The sequence below is a fragment of the Mya arenaria genome, chromosome 10, assembly GCF_026914265.1.
Source record: "Mya arenaria isolate MELC-2E11 chromosome 10, ASM2691426v1".
NCBI classification, from domain to species: Eukaryota; Metazoa; Mollusca; class Bivalvia; order Myida; family Myidae; genus Mya; species Mya arenaria.
The window spans coordinates 480,490-495,470 of record NC_069131.1 but is presented as its reverse complement, the minus strand read 5'-3'; the positions used below and the strand labels follow the sequence as shown (position 1 = coordinate 495,470).

The window sequence follows — 14,981 nt, the reverse complement described above, 5'->3', positions numbered from 1 at the left end:
GGCCTGAACAGTCATCATTAACATTGGCGGCCTGAACAGTCATCTTTAACATTGGCGGCCTGAACAGTCATCATTAACATTGGCGGCCTGAACAGTCATCTTTAACATTGGCGGCCTGAACAGTCATCTTTAACATTTGCGGCCTGAACAGTCATCTTTAACATTGGCGGCAATTAGATTTCAATGCAATACATAATGTGCTGAGATATTTACATAAATTGAATGGAAAATATTTGAGGTGGTACGCAAACTTTAACGTAAATTCTAAGTCGAAAAAGGGGCATAATTTTGTCAAAATGCTTGATAGAGTTACCTCCTCCTGTGTACAGGTAGGGGGTATGATGGTGAACAAGCGTGCACAGTTTCCAAGCCAGATGTCAGTGGACTTTGAAAATATTTGAGGTGGTACGCAAACTTTTACATAAATTCTAAGTAGAAGAAGGGGCATAATTTTGTCAAAATGCTTGATAGAGTTACCTCCTCCTGTGTACAGGTTGGGGGCATGATGGTGAACAAGTGCCCAAAGTTTCAAAGCCAGATGTCAGTGGACTTTGAAAATATTTGAGGTGGTACGCAAACTTTAACGTAAATTCTAAGTTGAAAAAGGGGCATAATTTTGTCAAAATGCTTGATAGAGTTATCTCCTCCTGTGTACAGGTTGGGGCATGATGTTGAACAAGTGTGCAAAGTTTCAAAGCCAGATGTCAATGGACTTTGAAAATATTTGAGGTGGTACGCAAACTTTAACGTAAAATCTAAGTTGAAAAAGGGGCTTAATTTGTCAAAATGCTTCATAGAGTTACCTCCTCCAGTGTACAGGGTGGGGGCATGATGTTGAACAAGTGTGCAAAGTTTCAAAGCCATATGTCAATATTTGAGGTGGAACACAAACGCTTACAAAAACTTTAACATAAGTGGTTACGCCGACGCTCGGGTGACTAGGATAGCTCTCCTTATACTCCTAGTCAAGCTAAAAAGTACCGGTACTTGAGCAAAATGTCAGCCGAAAATAAAAGGCACGATGAACACATGTTTACAACTTCACCTTCATAGCAATAATTCACTGTACTGAACAATGTACATACATGTACTCACTGGTAGTATAGTACTATCCTTCATGAATTATTCTCATTAAAATAGTCTGATCTCAATAATAACAAGCATACAGTTGTACATTGTATAATTATTAGATAACATTTACTCTGCTACATAATGTTGATGTGGTGAACATTTGTGCCAAGCTATGAAAAATATCTCTTCGACCAATGACCTTGACCTTTCAAGAACAAATTCGGATCAAATTACTTTATCATGGTAGTCATGGCAATAATGGCTTTTTATGCTTTTGTTCCCTATTTATTACACAGGTGCATCACTTATCAAACTACATGTATTCATGTAAGAGATTTAAATGGCTACCAGAGTGAAAGGTTATTGATGGAAATTGCACTGCATGTCCATAGGTTGTTTATGTATTTAAGGACTGGTGTTTTTAATAAAAAAAAATAAGCTACATACTTAAATTGCCAGTGTCCAAAATAAATATGTTGAGCTTCAAAGAGCAAGCGAGTCAAAGCAACTTTGACGTATATATGTTGTTGATGTTAGTAGAAAGACCAACACCTTTACAATTACACCTTGCACTATGAAACTAGAGGTGTTACCCTGTCAATGACACTAGCAATCTGCAGGAATACTTGACCACAACTCAGCTAAAGTCTGGCCCTGGTAACTACAGAATTACTCAAGTTGTTGAATCAAAATCTGTATACATTTGTTTGTCTTGAAAGGCATTTCATCAAGAAGCTTAGGTGCTGTTTCATACAATGAAGGGATTCCCGACAGCATAACTGTACTGATGTAAAATTCTTAATTAAAATTGGCTCCTAGAATTCTTGATGAAATGGCCTTTAGAGCTTGGTACATATTTTGCAATAGTATAAAAGTAAAGAATATGAAAGTTACACAGACACTTTTATAAGTAACACTTATTTACATAAATAGTTCTATCACAAGAAGGGTTGTGCCCAGTCACTGACAATGTCCGCCATTTGTGGGCTAGCGTCTATCACATAGGCATGACTGTATCCCTGATCACATGTGCGGATATCTCCAGTGGGGAACCTACTCCTCAGTTCCTCTCCGTACGCCAGCGGGCACCAGCCGTCACAGGAACCAAAGTAGAAACTGAGGATGGGCATGTGTCTGGTGAGAAGGGGAACGTCCAGCTTGTCAACCGCCTGCATCTCCTGGTGGGCCATGTACAGGGAGTTACTCACGCTAAACGGTGAGATGAAGCTGAGGGTTGCAGACTGTGTACAAGATGGTATGTCCTCATTCTTGAAGTGGCACTCTATCAACCAACGTTTTGTGTTTTCTGGTAGATATGAGACACCTTTGACTAGAAATGGGGCTAGCCATCGGAGGTATTTTAAGGCTGGCGTGTAAACACGCCCATTTGGTGATGCTGCCATTCGTTCTATAGTGGGAAACAACATAAAGCATCTTTTTATCTTGTGATCTAATTGGTCAAGTATTTTCAAAATGATGTAGCAGCCTATGGAATGACCAATGAAAATGAGTTTTACATTTGCTGGAATGTTCTCCTTGATGAAGGTCACTTTGTGTCTGATCTGCCCTTCTAGCGTGCATACTTCATAGCTGAGTTTGTCTGAAATGTGATACAAAAATCATATTCTGAATGTATTTACCACATCTTGAAAGTGATAAGTTTACAAGTTATCCTGCAAAACTATGAACATTCTGTTTCAGAACTTCACCTTCAGCACTTATTTAACCAGAGGGCCTTAGTAAAAGATCAATAACTTTCAATTTACATATTTTTTTGTCCCATCAAATTAATTATAAAACTTTATTTGTACAGGACTCGTTTATAACAGATTACTATCTTCATAATGAATGTCCATGGTCTGACATTATATTTGGGAGAGAAATGTTTCAGTTATAAGCTTCATCACCAGTATGCCATAGAAATGCTATTAGAATCTTTAACATAAATATAAGTTATTCATATACCATATAGCTGTTGGTTCCCGTCTGGGGGTTGAACATGGCCAGCATGAGACACCCCCCACACTGGTACCCGGCCTTCTAGTCGCCTGTACAGCTCCTCCATAAAACAGTCATAATACTCTATCACTCCCGGGTTGCCTGGTAAACAAAAACAGCATGACGTACAGTGTACCTGAAAGTATTTGTATTTATCATTCAGGATTTTTACATACAAAATTAATGTACTTGATTATGAACAGAACAAAACATTTATTTACCTGGACATTTCTATAAAACAGGTAAGTTCCTTGGTTTGGTCCAAGTAAGCCAAAGAAAAAATTGACTTGTCAATATTCATCCAACAATTACTATTAACCAATCCAATGTGCAACTAAATGATAGCCTCTGGACAACTTATCACGGTTTTATACATTCGGTTGCAGAAGGTTAAGATTACACACTCGCCTTGAACAACAAGATAGGATGAATAAAACACACTCGACTGGAACAACAAGATATAACAGAAAACACACTCGACTGGAATAACAAGATATAACAGAAAACACACTCGACTGGAATAACAAGATACGAATAAGAAAATACATTCGCCTGGAATAATAAGATACGAATAAGAGAACAGGCTCGTCTGGAATAACAAGATACGATTAAGAAAATACATTCGCCTGGAATAATAAGATATGATTTGGAAAATACACTCGACTGGGATAACAAGATACAATTTAGAGAACAAACTCGCCTGGAATAATTAAAGATACGATTTAGAAAACACACTCACCTGGAATAACAAGATAAGATTTGGAAAATACACACACCTGGAATAACAAGATACGAGAAAACACACTCACCTGGAAGAAAAAGATAAGATTTAGAAACACACTCGCCTCGAATAATAAGATAAGATTTGGAATACACACTCGCCTGGAATAACAAGATATGATTTAGAAACACACTCGCCTCGAATAATAAGATAAGATTTGGAATACACACTCGCCTGGAATAACAAGATATGATTTAGTAAATACACTCGCCAGGAATAGCAAAATTAGATTTAGAAAACACACTCGCCTTGAATGACAAGATTTAGAAAACTTTCACTTGCCTGAAATAACAAGATAAAATTTAGAAAACACCCACCCACATGTTATTTCAAGATTATAAATACCAGATATGATAAACACCCACCTGGAATAACAAGTATAACTGTCTGTGTGTCTGACTGGACTTTCCCGTACTTGAGGAGGCATGTTGGCATTCCCAGTATGGGTTGAAATTCCATCCAGCGATTGCGACTGGCAGCCATCTGTGAACAAGTACACACTTGCATTGTACATTAAGATAAAGGTAAAATTTGTTGTATGTCAAGTTTATAATTATACTGGCAAATTAATCCTATTAATAATGGTAACCTATTTATTTAGTTTTATTATCTGCTATGTACATGCAATTATTCATGACTAATTGCCAGTTGCTCCGCTGTTTCTTATCCAATCTAGGTTTATACTACAATAGCTAATAGTAATACTGTAAAACTACAGTGGGTATAATCCATTAAGATCATATTTCTCGGTTTTGGACTGATAAACAATTGACAATAAGAACCATGATTAACCATACCCACATGAGCAGGTTGCGTTGTTTTGACACATCACACCCCCGTCCGGTTTTTTTTTTATCATTTGAACGGACGGGGGCGTGATGTGTCAAAACAACGCAACCTGCCCCTGTGACCATACCTGGTTAATAACCAACACTTAAATCATCAAAGAAACTCCCAGTGGTGATTGAACCCCCAGCAGACCTTCTGATGTATTAATCCCTCGACCATTTCCACTGATTTACATGTAATTAAATGAACATGACAAACAGTTAATAATTCTCTCTACACCGCTGGTAATAAACAGAGCGAATTTAGGATTAGGAGGATAAGTTAAGACTAAAATAATAGACATTCAAAATCTGACCCCATAACCCCTAACCGCTGAAGGATCTGACAAATAAACAATCGTAAAAATCTGTCGATCTATTTAAGTAATTGTTTTTGTATGCATAAGTTTTTTATTAAACAAACTTACCTTCTTAGATCCCAACGTACTGGGGTGAAAGTGTATAGGTACGAACTTTGTACCATCGCTTATGTCAATGACAAAATGTAAATTATTTTGTGATTGAAATAAAAAAAACAGTTTCTCCTGAAAATTAGTTGATGCATACAAAAAATACAGATTCATAAACTTTGTATTTGCTACTACATAGACTTTTACATTATCATTTGTCAATGATGTAAGTGGGCCACTTGTGCTTACTCAAACGTCAAACGCAATGTGAAATATTTCGTATGAGAACTCAGAGAAACAAGCTTCTTTAATGTAATGAAATTCATGTAAAAAGAAGCTTATACTTGTTTTCTTTAATATCATTATCTGTTCGATGAACTTACTGAACTGTAAAGTAAAGTTGAATCAATGACAATGCTAAAATTGTGGGTGGGGTACATGGTTATGTAAATGCAAAATTTGGTGTTATGAAATGATTAATCCGAAAAGGTTGTTTTACCATTCTGTGTAATAGCAATACATACTGTTGTGTTATAGAAGGAAAATAATTCGGATAATATTTTTATTTAAATGTTCATGAATGATTTATGTTTCAAACTTACACAGTTTCAGACATTGAGTGCTGTGAGAAATTATAAACAAAGACAAGTGAGAGACTTTGTGATAACAAGGCAACACAAATGATGAAGATGTCAGTTTATCGTGCTCTGCGGTCTCAAGGCTTGAGGCTCTATGCAGCAAAATCATGGCTACGAACTTCACCAGTCCTTATGGCAACTGAACATGCTGACCATGTAAGTTGTCCGCCTAAATGACCGTCAACAAGTCTTTTGACAATTTTTTTGACTTTGGCAGACTTGTGACGTCCACCATCCCAGCAAAAAGTAGCGAACGTTCCTTGCGCAGAGAATCCTCATGGCCACAATTTTGAAAATATCTCCGTTATAAATTCAAATTTCTACGAAAATATTATTGCCTACTATTAAACACATATTTATTTTTGTCATTATGCCAAAAAACATATTCAGATATCATAAAACACTTCTAAATATATGTTGATTTTTTATCAAGTATTCCGATATCTGTAAATCTGGGACAATTCTGACAGGTTGTGTACATGTTTAAAAGGGTATTCATGACCCAGAATATATAATTTATGTGAAAATAATGACTCTAATGACAAATTCAATCCAGTTTAGATCACTGTCAGGTATATATTGAACAATTTTGTCGTTATTATTCAACATCGATGCATAATATTACTATGTATTATTTCGCTCAGTGTTAAATGGTAGAGAGTTGTAGCGTTACAGGGATACATAAGAAATGTCAAAATAATAAAAACTGTATCCCTGATCGCTCATTATTGTAGCTAACCATGTAAGCTACCAGGTGGAATTAAAATAGTAGACAATGTGAATATATAGTATTTAAATTACTAATGCAATTAAGTTTATTTATTAAGCAAGTGTAAATGCACACAAAATAACAGTTTAACAGTCGAGTTAAAAATGTAGCGTATGTATTGTGTTATATGTTTGTTCTGGGAGTAGGATTAGTAATCAGTCCCAGGTTTTGCATTGTTATTTAATTTATCCACATTTTAGAGGACTATGAGCACAGTGGTTGCCCAGAGGCAGGAAATACAAGAAGAGGAACATGTGAGTTACGTGAACCAGATGTTACAGAGAATTGGCTTTAAGGGTGGCATGAGGTACTACCCCGAGGTGAGTCAGCTTTTGAACTGCTAAGAAACATTTGTTTTTACTTTGTTGTTTGATAAGACATATAACCTTTACAGTTACACACTTGGTCAGCACATACATGAATAACAACTGCTTTCCACTGCTGAAGTGGCCACAAGAAAATGAAATCAGGACCTCTAAAAAACCTGAACAATAAAGATTGAGGAATGTTCAACCAGTCCTATATGAAATCTCTTTAAGGATCAGATATTCTCTTTGCAGCATTTATAAAATGTTGCATAATTTTGAAATTGATTGAGTGTGTAGATTGAGTGTCTGTTGCATGTAGTCTGTAGATACATATTAACGTGTTTATAAAAAAATAGAATAGAAATATAAGTTACAAGTTAATCATGCATAGGTCAGTGTTTATTTGGAATGTGAACATAGTTTTTTAAGACTAGGTCTAACAATTGATAGAAATAAATACTGCTAAGAATGCTTATAATGAAAATTTGAATGTACTAACAACCTTCATTAGACTTGATTTAATATTGAATATAAAAGCATTTGTTAGATGTAATAAACATACACTAAAGCAGCCCAAATTAGTTTCAATCAGGTTTGGGACATGTATTCATCATAAAGACTTTATATACTACATATTGCTATAAGAATAAGAATATTAATAAATGGGTTTTTAAGAACATATTTGTAGGGAACTCATTATAAATGTTCAAATATTAGCACCGAACAATCTAAATTCACTTCCTCTAAACAATACGATACCTATATAGGTGTTGAGCTGGTGTGTAAGCGATCTGGTAGCTCAGACAGTAGAGCACTCGCCCTGTCAGTTAGGGAGGGGTCCTGGGTTCGAGTCGAGGTCTGGCTGCACATTTTTCCTACCCTGTGACAAATAACAAACTTCTTGACTTTTGTAAAATATCTGGTCTTAATTGTTCTCGGCTCTTCACAGCACACAGCATGGCCTCAGGCATTTCGAAACTGGTTTGGTATGGCGCGTCAGGGCTTTCTTCTCTTGATATAAATGCTTTTGAAATTGAAGATAAAATGGTTCAATTTCAAAGATATTTTATCATCACACTTTCAGCATTCAAATTATTCGGATTGAGCTGATGTTTTTTTGGTCAGTTATGGAAGGGGAAAGATTGAATGTGTTGTTTTAAGCCTTTAATGATATATTCTCATCTCTATACTGCTAGTTTTGTATCCTTAATTTTGACATTTGTCATCGCAGATTATCCAGCTAGCTGGTTACAGACTTTACCTGTCGGTGGCAGAGGCAGTCATGTACAACAATATCTGGAAAGGTACTTAATGATTTTGATAACCATGGTACCATCTCCTACAATTACACCAGTATTAAGACCGACTATAAGCACACCCTTGTGACATGTTACAATTGTTTAAATACATGCCTAGGTAGAGTTGTAGATCTGCTAGGTGCTTTCTCAGATATTTTTCTTTATTATTTTTGTAGAATATCGTTAGACACTAGCTTAATCTTTACGTTGAATAATAAAATAACATTTCACTCTTCAAATCTTGGACATTCTACCCATGTTGTTAAGCGTATGCAAGTATTTCTACTAACAACCAAGCAATATTAATAATTGCGAACTAAGGCAACATTATTAAACTTGCACTTATTTGTTTAAATCCAGAAGTGGAAATTTGTGTAGAATGTTATTATATACTTTTTTCAAAGCTTGTTAAATGGCTATTATACGCATTGCATATATACTGTCTCAATGACAGCAATGTGTAAAAAAAAATGCAATGTAAGAATTGTTTACCTGACTGTATGTTGTAGATGTGAACATGCCAGACTCCTTCCAGACCTGGCACAAGATGACCAGTTTACATCTCTGGTGAGTACAACAAGTCCCAGTGGCCAGAGTCCGTATTAATGAAGAGTCTAAAGTCTGACTTCACTCTGAAAATAATGACCAAAATAAGTGTAAACCCCCATTCCCAAATTGACCCGGGGCTCCTAATTTTATTTATTTTATTTTTCAAATATTTATATATTTAATTTGATGACTGACAAAGCAAATTTTAAAAATGGGCATAAAGAAGCTGAATTTAGTTTCTTTTGATATATTTAAGTATGATCTATAACATTGAAATACTAGGATTTTCCCTGAGGGTCCTAATATATGGATTTATATTGTTTGTCTCCCTTTAACCTCCATCTGCCCATAATTGGCCCAGATTGATCAGTATGAGGCTATAGTTTGTCACTCTTTGAACTAAAAGTTATTTTCCTTTCAGGATGGTATGTACTCGTCTACGGCTTGAAGGTCAGGAGGGGAAGTTGGCCCGATTTTGGATGGTGAAAGGGTTGTTGGACGATGTCAAGACAAAAACAGACGCTGTTGCAGTAAGATCTCGCATTGTTTTATCAGTGTGAAAAAAGGAGCCAATTTTTATTTTTGATACAAAATTAAGTCACTTGTACGATTGTCTGTCATCATAAAGACATCTTATTCCAGGATATGAAAAACTACTCAGTCTTCAGTTCTATAATAAGTGGCTTTAATATGGAGGTACCTGCTACATGTATGCTGCATAAGGCAGACAACTGGCGAAGAGTTTCACAGAATAAGGAAAACATTCTATAAAATCATATTGTCTTCAATAGCCCTCTAGTTAGTTTAAAATAGAGAAAAGTTTGACCATGCAGGGAAACCTGGCATGCATATCCAGCCGCACGCAACAGTTTGCCACATTCTAATCTTCTATTTTGCAGAAAGAGGTTAACCTGAAGGTGCAGAAAGACGATCTGGAGATCCTCCACGAACAGTTCCTCACCGGCTGTATGAACTACGATGAGGTATGGCCTCGGGCAATTTGAATATATAGGGTTGAAAATTGGCTTGAATAGTGACTAGAAGTTATGGGTATCATGAACACACCCAGATACTAGAATGTATATTCCATTCATTTTATACATAAATTATGGTGGTAATAATTACATTGCCGTAGACTTCTCTACAAAGAAAATGATGATAATGTGCATGAATTTCGCAGCATTATAACTAGTGTTGGGAATTAACCGATTATTGATAGTACAATCAGTTTTTTAAAATACTAGATAAAACTTAAAGTGAAGTTTTATTCATGCACATTATTAAACTCTTAATCATTATATGCATATATACGTTATGTCTATGATTGAAGTAATTAAGTGTTATTTAAAAAATAGTTCATTTTTACTTGCTCATTGTGGCTTTCATCTGCCATTTTGTTTAAGATAACGTCTCAACACTTACTTATATTTTTTTCAATTTTTTTTTCGATGATCAATTATAACCAAATACAATCGATTGTCGCCGATTTCAGGCCTAACCAATCGATTTTCAATTATAATCGATCATCGGAACATCACTAATTATTACATAATTATTTTTTATATACCTCTGTGTTCTGATTGGACAGGCACAACATTATTTACCCATTGGCAAAGAAGTTTCAAACATATTCAATTTTAGCTTGACTAGACAAAGAATAAGGAGAGCTATACTACTCATCCAAGCGTCTGCGTCGGCGTCGGCGTCACCTCTTGGTTAAGGTTTTGCGTGCAAGCACACATAGGTTAATATCTCAGGAACTACTTGAGGTATTGCATTGAGACTTTATACAATGGTACTCAACCATCCAACCTACTTAATTAACCAAGTTTTGATAACTCTAGTTTGCATTTAATGCCAATAATAGGTCTTTATTATTTAACTTAGAAATTCTGGTTAAGGTTTTGCGTGCAAGCACACATATGTTAATATCTCAGCAACTACTTGAGGTATTGCATTGAGACTTGATACAATGGTATTCAACCATCCAACCTACTTAATTAACTAAGTTTTGATAACTCTACTTTGCATTTAATGCCAATAATAGGCCTTTATTATTTGACTTAGAAATTCTGGTTAAGGTTTTGCATGCAAGCACACATAGGTTAATATCTCAGCAACTGCTTGAGTTATTGCATTGAGACTTGATACAATGGTACTCAACCACCCAACCTACTTAATTTACCAAGTTAGATAACTCTAGTTTGCATTTAATGCAAATAATTGCCCTTTATTATTCGACTCAGAAATTCTGGTTAAGGTTTTGCATGTAAGCACACACATAGGTAAATATCTCAGCAACTACTGGATGAATTGCATTGAGACTTTATAAAATGTTACTCAATCATCCAATCTACTTAAATAACCAAGTAAGATAACTCTAGTTTGCATTAAATTCAAATAATGGCCCCTTTTTTATTCAACATAGAAATTCTGGTTAAGGTTTTGCATGTAACCACTTTTAAGTTAATGCTTCAGCAAATACATCATGTATTGCATTGAAACTTTACACACAGGCTCCCAACCATTTAACCTTCTTATTTAATCAAGTAAGATAACTCTATCTTTCATATTATATAATTTTTGCCCCTTTATGATGCGACTTAGAAATTCGGTTAAGGTCTTGCATGTTAGCACACATAGGATAATATCTCAGCAACTACTTGATGTATTGCATTGAGACTTTATACAATGGTATTTAACCACCCAACCTAATTGAATAATCAAGTTAGATAACTGTGTTTTGCAAATAATGGCCCTTTACTATTACACTTAAAAATTCTGGTTAAAATTTTGCATGTAACCACATTTATGTTAATATCTCCGCACATCATGTATTGCATTGAAATCTCATCTAACAGTGATCCATGCATGTTTCGCCAATACTTTTCAATCCTTACACTGAAAAGTGGTGGAATAGTCAAGCGCTGTCTCTGTGACAGCTCTTGTTTTTCTTTTAAATTACCTCAGATATTTCTACAACTTACATTCCAAACTATTAGAATAGGCCAAGAAGAATGTAAATATCAGGATTGGTTCCTACGTTGGTGCATGCTCAATTGATTTGCAAGATAGAATCTCAATGTTCCAATGTTCGTGCAGGAAGATAGCTCATTACTGCAGACAGATATACATGTACATGTTCCATGTGATATACATTCCAGGGTATCCTTGGTGATGACCGTCACCTGGCGGCTGCAATATGGAGGGCTCTTTACCACCACCAACCTGACATAGACCCCGTACATCTGGAGATTATGGTCCACTATATACGGAAACAGGTTTGTAGGGGATGCTTGATGTTGAGCTGGCTTTGTTTTGAGGTGTTCCGAGTTCTCACCTGCACCACACTTAGACAAAGAGCAGCGTGAGTGGTCTGTTACAATTATCAAAAAAAATAAATGATTGTGTTGTTGTTTGGTGATCAATATGTTTGATGGAATGTATTTCAGATTGGTTTGTTCTGCCTTTCAGGTGCGCGGCCTCCAGCTCATACCTAGTCAAGACCTACTGGTGAAAGGGCTAATACCATTCTACCCTCTCAAGGTATTTGTGTGGTTAAAGCTAATAGATTTTTCTCTCTTAAAGGAGGGACTCCTTTTTAGACTGGCAAAAAGCAACATTTATGTGAAATGTTTTTATGGCATAAATTTAAGAATTGCAAAATATTGATGGAAGGTAACTGAAAGCTTGCATGTTTCAGGAAGTTTTGAAAAATGATCAAATTTTGTCTTTGAAGTAATTAACTTGGAACTGCAATGGTAAGGTGATCGGGGTAAAAACAGAGAGCAAAAATAACTGTATATACATGACTATTCCATTCCTGGCATTACTAGTCGGCTGGTGCTTGCATGTGAATGAGGTTCCCATTCAAGCTTTATTAGGTTTGCTGGAATGTTGGTATATTTTGCCCAAGATCTCTCCTTGAACTATAACTTGGAAACTAAAGGTAGGAATTGAATGAAACGTTAGAACAATCATGGATGGCAATGTGAAGTGTTGTACAGCGTGGTATTTATATCTCTGGGAACTTGTTTCCCCAGTAATCTTCCCTTGTAAATCTTATACGGTGAGACATCAGTTTTCTATCAAAACAAAAGCATTCTATTTTTAAGGTTTTTTTTTAAATATTTATTGAATGGATAATACGTTTTCGTACCAATTGATGAGAGACCCACATCAGATTTTAAAACAAAAATATCATGAACGTTTTGAATAGTAATGGAATTTGAAGTCATTTCAAAAACATATTGCATCAAATTTGAAGAATTTTAAAGTACATCAATGATTTTTGAAGCTAAAATTTTGAGCATCTAATTGTCACAGTAGTTTATGAATTTCTCAGGTGGCATTTAAAACCTTGGCCAAATGTTACAGTCACTGTTGCACTCTTATAGCTGTAAAAATGATGTCACAATTTCTAAATTTGTAAAATTTGCTAAAACCAAAAATTTGCCAAAGATGTATCTATCATGTAATAAATACAACCTGTAAAATATTACATTATTACCACTACAGGGAACCAAGATACCTCCAGAGACATACCGGATACTGGAGGAGGCGGGGAAGAAGGAACTCCTGTTCAAGGGACTCTGACTGGGTCTTGTGGGAAATCATACAAAACATTGCAAGTGTAACAAGAGTTCTTGTGAGAATCAAACCATCATTGTTACACTACTCTGGAAATGGGATACAAGAAGTGGCAGAAACAGTAAAGAACTGCTGTCCAGGTGAAACTGACACGACAGGGATCTGTTGGAAAGTTTGGTGTCATGACAACAATAGATCATATGAGCATATCAGCATACATTAAATAGAATGAATGGATTTATGAAAGATGTGTCTATAAGGCGGTATAATGTAAACAACAACAACGTTATCAGCGGGGTCAAAGCCGGTGGAAAGTAAAACCACAGGTCATATCCTGAGCAGTTTTACCAAAGTAGCTGGTGGAGTTTTTTGCAAATTCACTTTGGAATCTTTGATTAAAAGACTTACTTGCGATGCCTGAGCTATTGTTCTAGTATGGATAAAAGCATGCATGGATAAATTTATCAATGAAATGTTATTATCCTCATTTAAACTTAAGTTTTCAAACTTCTGTTGTTTATTTCCCTGCAATTAACATGCTTTTTGTAGGGCAGTTATAGTTTCCTGGTAAGAAAAAACTTGCAGACTGATACATTTTTGTTATAGGTTTTGTGTTTTGTTTATTAATTTATTAAAAATGCATGTTTTCACATTGCACAAAATCTGTTTCCTTATGATGACTAGTATTTTTGTGTTACAATGAAATGTAAATATCTACAGTATTTTGTTTTATTTTTCATTTTAACTGTATATAAATGCCTGTTATTATTGAAAACAGTCAGTACTTGATGCTTTGAAAGGGTTATTGCCATAGTTGAGTTGTTTTTTTCCTAAAAAAAGTCTGGTTACATTGAATCAATATATAAATGATGTATACAATGTAGTATATGGGCTAGGAAGCAAACTGCAGCTGTCCTCTGTGCAGATAACTATTAATAACAGAGTCTATTTTCTTATCAGTACAGGTCAATATATTCAGTGTGTCATCAGCAACATATTCTTTAGTTTATGTACTGTATTGTCTTACCATTTGTATGGTCGGCATTGTTGTTTGTAAACTCTCTGACCGTGGTCACATCCATGTAACTGATGGTACACATGTTGCCATGGTACCAGGACACATAACTCTGGTTTTAATAATTGCCAAGTGTTGTCTCTTTAATGACGAGAGTTAGAACTTTCAAGGCCCATAACTGGCTTTAATAATTGCCAAGTGTTGTCCCTTTAATGACGAGGGTTAGAACTTTCAAGGCCCATAACTGGCTTTAATAATTGCGAAGTGTTGTCCCTTTAATGACGAGAGTTAAAACTTTCAAGGCCCATAACTGGCTTTAAAAATTGCCAAGTGTTGTCCCTTTAATGATGAGAGTTAGAACTTTCAAGGCCCATAACTGGCTTTAATAATTGCCAAGTGTTGTCCCTTTAATGGTGAGAGTTAAAACTTTCGAGGCCCATAACTGGCTTTAATAATTGCCAAGTGTTGTCCCTATAATGATGAGAGTTAAAACTTTCGAGGCCCATAACTGGCTTTAATAATTGCCAAGTGTTGTCCCTTTAATGATGAGAGTTAGAACTTTCGAGGCCCATAACTGGCTTTAATAATTGCCAAGTGTTGTCCCTATAATGACGAGAGTTAGAACTTTCAATGCCCATAACTGGCTTTAATAATTGCCAAGTGTTGTCCCTTTAATGATCAGAGTTAGACATTTCGAGGCCCATAACTGGCTTTAATAATTGCCAAG

General features: G+C 35.5%; 2 protein-coding genes across 8 annotated transcripts; one reads left to right on the top strand and one right to left on the bottom strand.

Annotated features, from left to right (window-relative positions):
- Positions 1 to 73: 73 nt before the first annotated feature.
- On the bottom strand, positions 74 to 5,148 carry LOC128205106 (lipid droplet-associated hydrolase-like). 5 transcript variants are annotated; one of them, XM_052906536.1, is made up of 5 exons: positions 5,106 to 5,120; positions 4,216 to 4,333; positions 3,809 to 3,878; positions 3,037 to 3,205; positions 74 to 2,671 (listed from the first exon to the last, which is right to left on the bottom strand). In XM_052906536.1, the coding sequence occupies exons 4-5, from the start codon at positions 3,134 to 3,136 to the stop codon at positions 2,010 to 2,012; spliced, it is 762 nt and encodes a 253-aa protein (XP_052762496.1). In that variant the 5' UTR covers positions 3,137 to 3,205; positions 3,809 to 3,878; positions 4,216 to 4,333; positions 5,106 to 5,120; the 3' UTR covers positions 74 to 2,009. The 5 variants fall into 5 exon arrangements, with proteins under 5 accessions (XP_052762496.1, XP_052762494.1, XP_052762495.1 ...); XM_052906534.1 differs by lacking the exon at positions 3,809 to 3,878 and having other exon boundaries at positions 3,037 to 3,171; positions 5,106 to 5,148; XM_052906535.1 differs by lacking the exons at positions 3,809 to 3,878; positions 5,106 to 5,120 and adding an exon at positions 4,767 to 4,865 and having other exon boundaries at positions 3,037 to 3,171.
- A 164-nt stretch (positions 5,149 to 5,312) lies between these two features.
- On the top strand, positions 5,313 to 14,044 carry LOC128205158 (ubiquinol-cytochrome-c reductase complex assembly factor 1-like). Of its 3 annotated transcripts, none has more exons than XM_052906608.1 (10): positions 5,313 to 5,399; positions 5,694 to 5,881; positions 6,695 to 6,814; positions 8,034 to 8,106; positions 8,610 to 8,667; positions 9,071 to 9,179; positions 9,549 to 9,632; positions 11,814 to 11,930; positions 12,124 to 12,195; positions 13,168 to 14,044. In XM_052906608.1, the coding sequence occupies exons 2-10, from the start codon at positions 5,768 to 5,770 to the stop codon at positions 13,243 to 13,245; spliced, it is 825 nt and encodes a 274-aa protein (XP_052762568.1). In that variant the 5' UTR covers positions 5,313 to 5,399; positions 5,694 to 5,767; the 3' UTR covers positions 13,246 to 14,044. The 3 variants fall into 3 exon arrangements, with proteins under 3 accessions (XP_052762568.1, XP_052762569.1, XP_052762570.1); XM_052906609.1 differs by having other exon boundaries at positions 5,322 to 5,413; XM_052906610.1 differs by having other exon boundaries at positions 5,326 to 5,349.
- Positions 14,045 to 14,981: the final 937 nt, after the last annotated feature.

What these genes read in the sequence shown, in the direction of transcription:
- LOC128205106 (XM_052906534.1), bottom strand. Translation starts at nt 4,333, where the DNA reads ATGGCTGCCAGTCGCAATCGCTGGATGGAATTTCAACCCATACTGGGA. An exon ending in AGTTATACTTGTTATTCCAG is followed by an intron (nt 3,172 to 4,215) that starts GTGGGTGTTTAT and finishes TTTGTTTACCAG; the next exon opens with GCAACCCGGGAGTGATAGAG. An exon ending in CGGGAACCAACAGCTATATG is followed by an intron (nt 2,672 to 3,036) that starts GTATATGAATAA and finishes ATCACATTTCAG; the next exon opens with ACAAACTCAGCTATGAAGTA.
- LOC128205158 (XM_052906608.1), top strand. Translation starts at nt 5,768, where the DNA reads ATGATGAAGATGTCAGTTTATCGTGCTCTGCGGTCTCAAGGCTTGAGG. An exon ending in ATGACCAGTTTACATCTCTG is followed by an intron (nt 8,668 to 9,070) that starts GTGAGTACAACA and finishes TTTTCCTTTCAG; the next exon opens with GATGGTATGTACTCGTCTAC. An exon ending in GCTGTATGAACTACGATGAG is followed by an intron (nt 9,633 to 11,813) that starts GTATGGCCTCGG and finishes TATACATTCCAG; the next exon opens with GGTATCCTTGGTGATGACCG.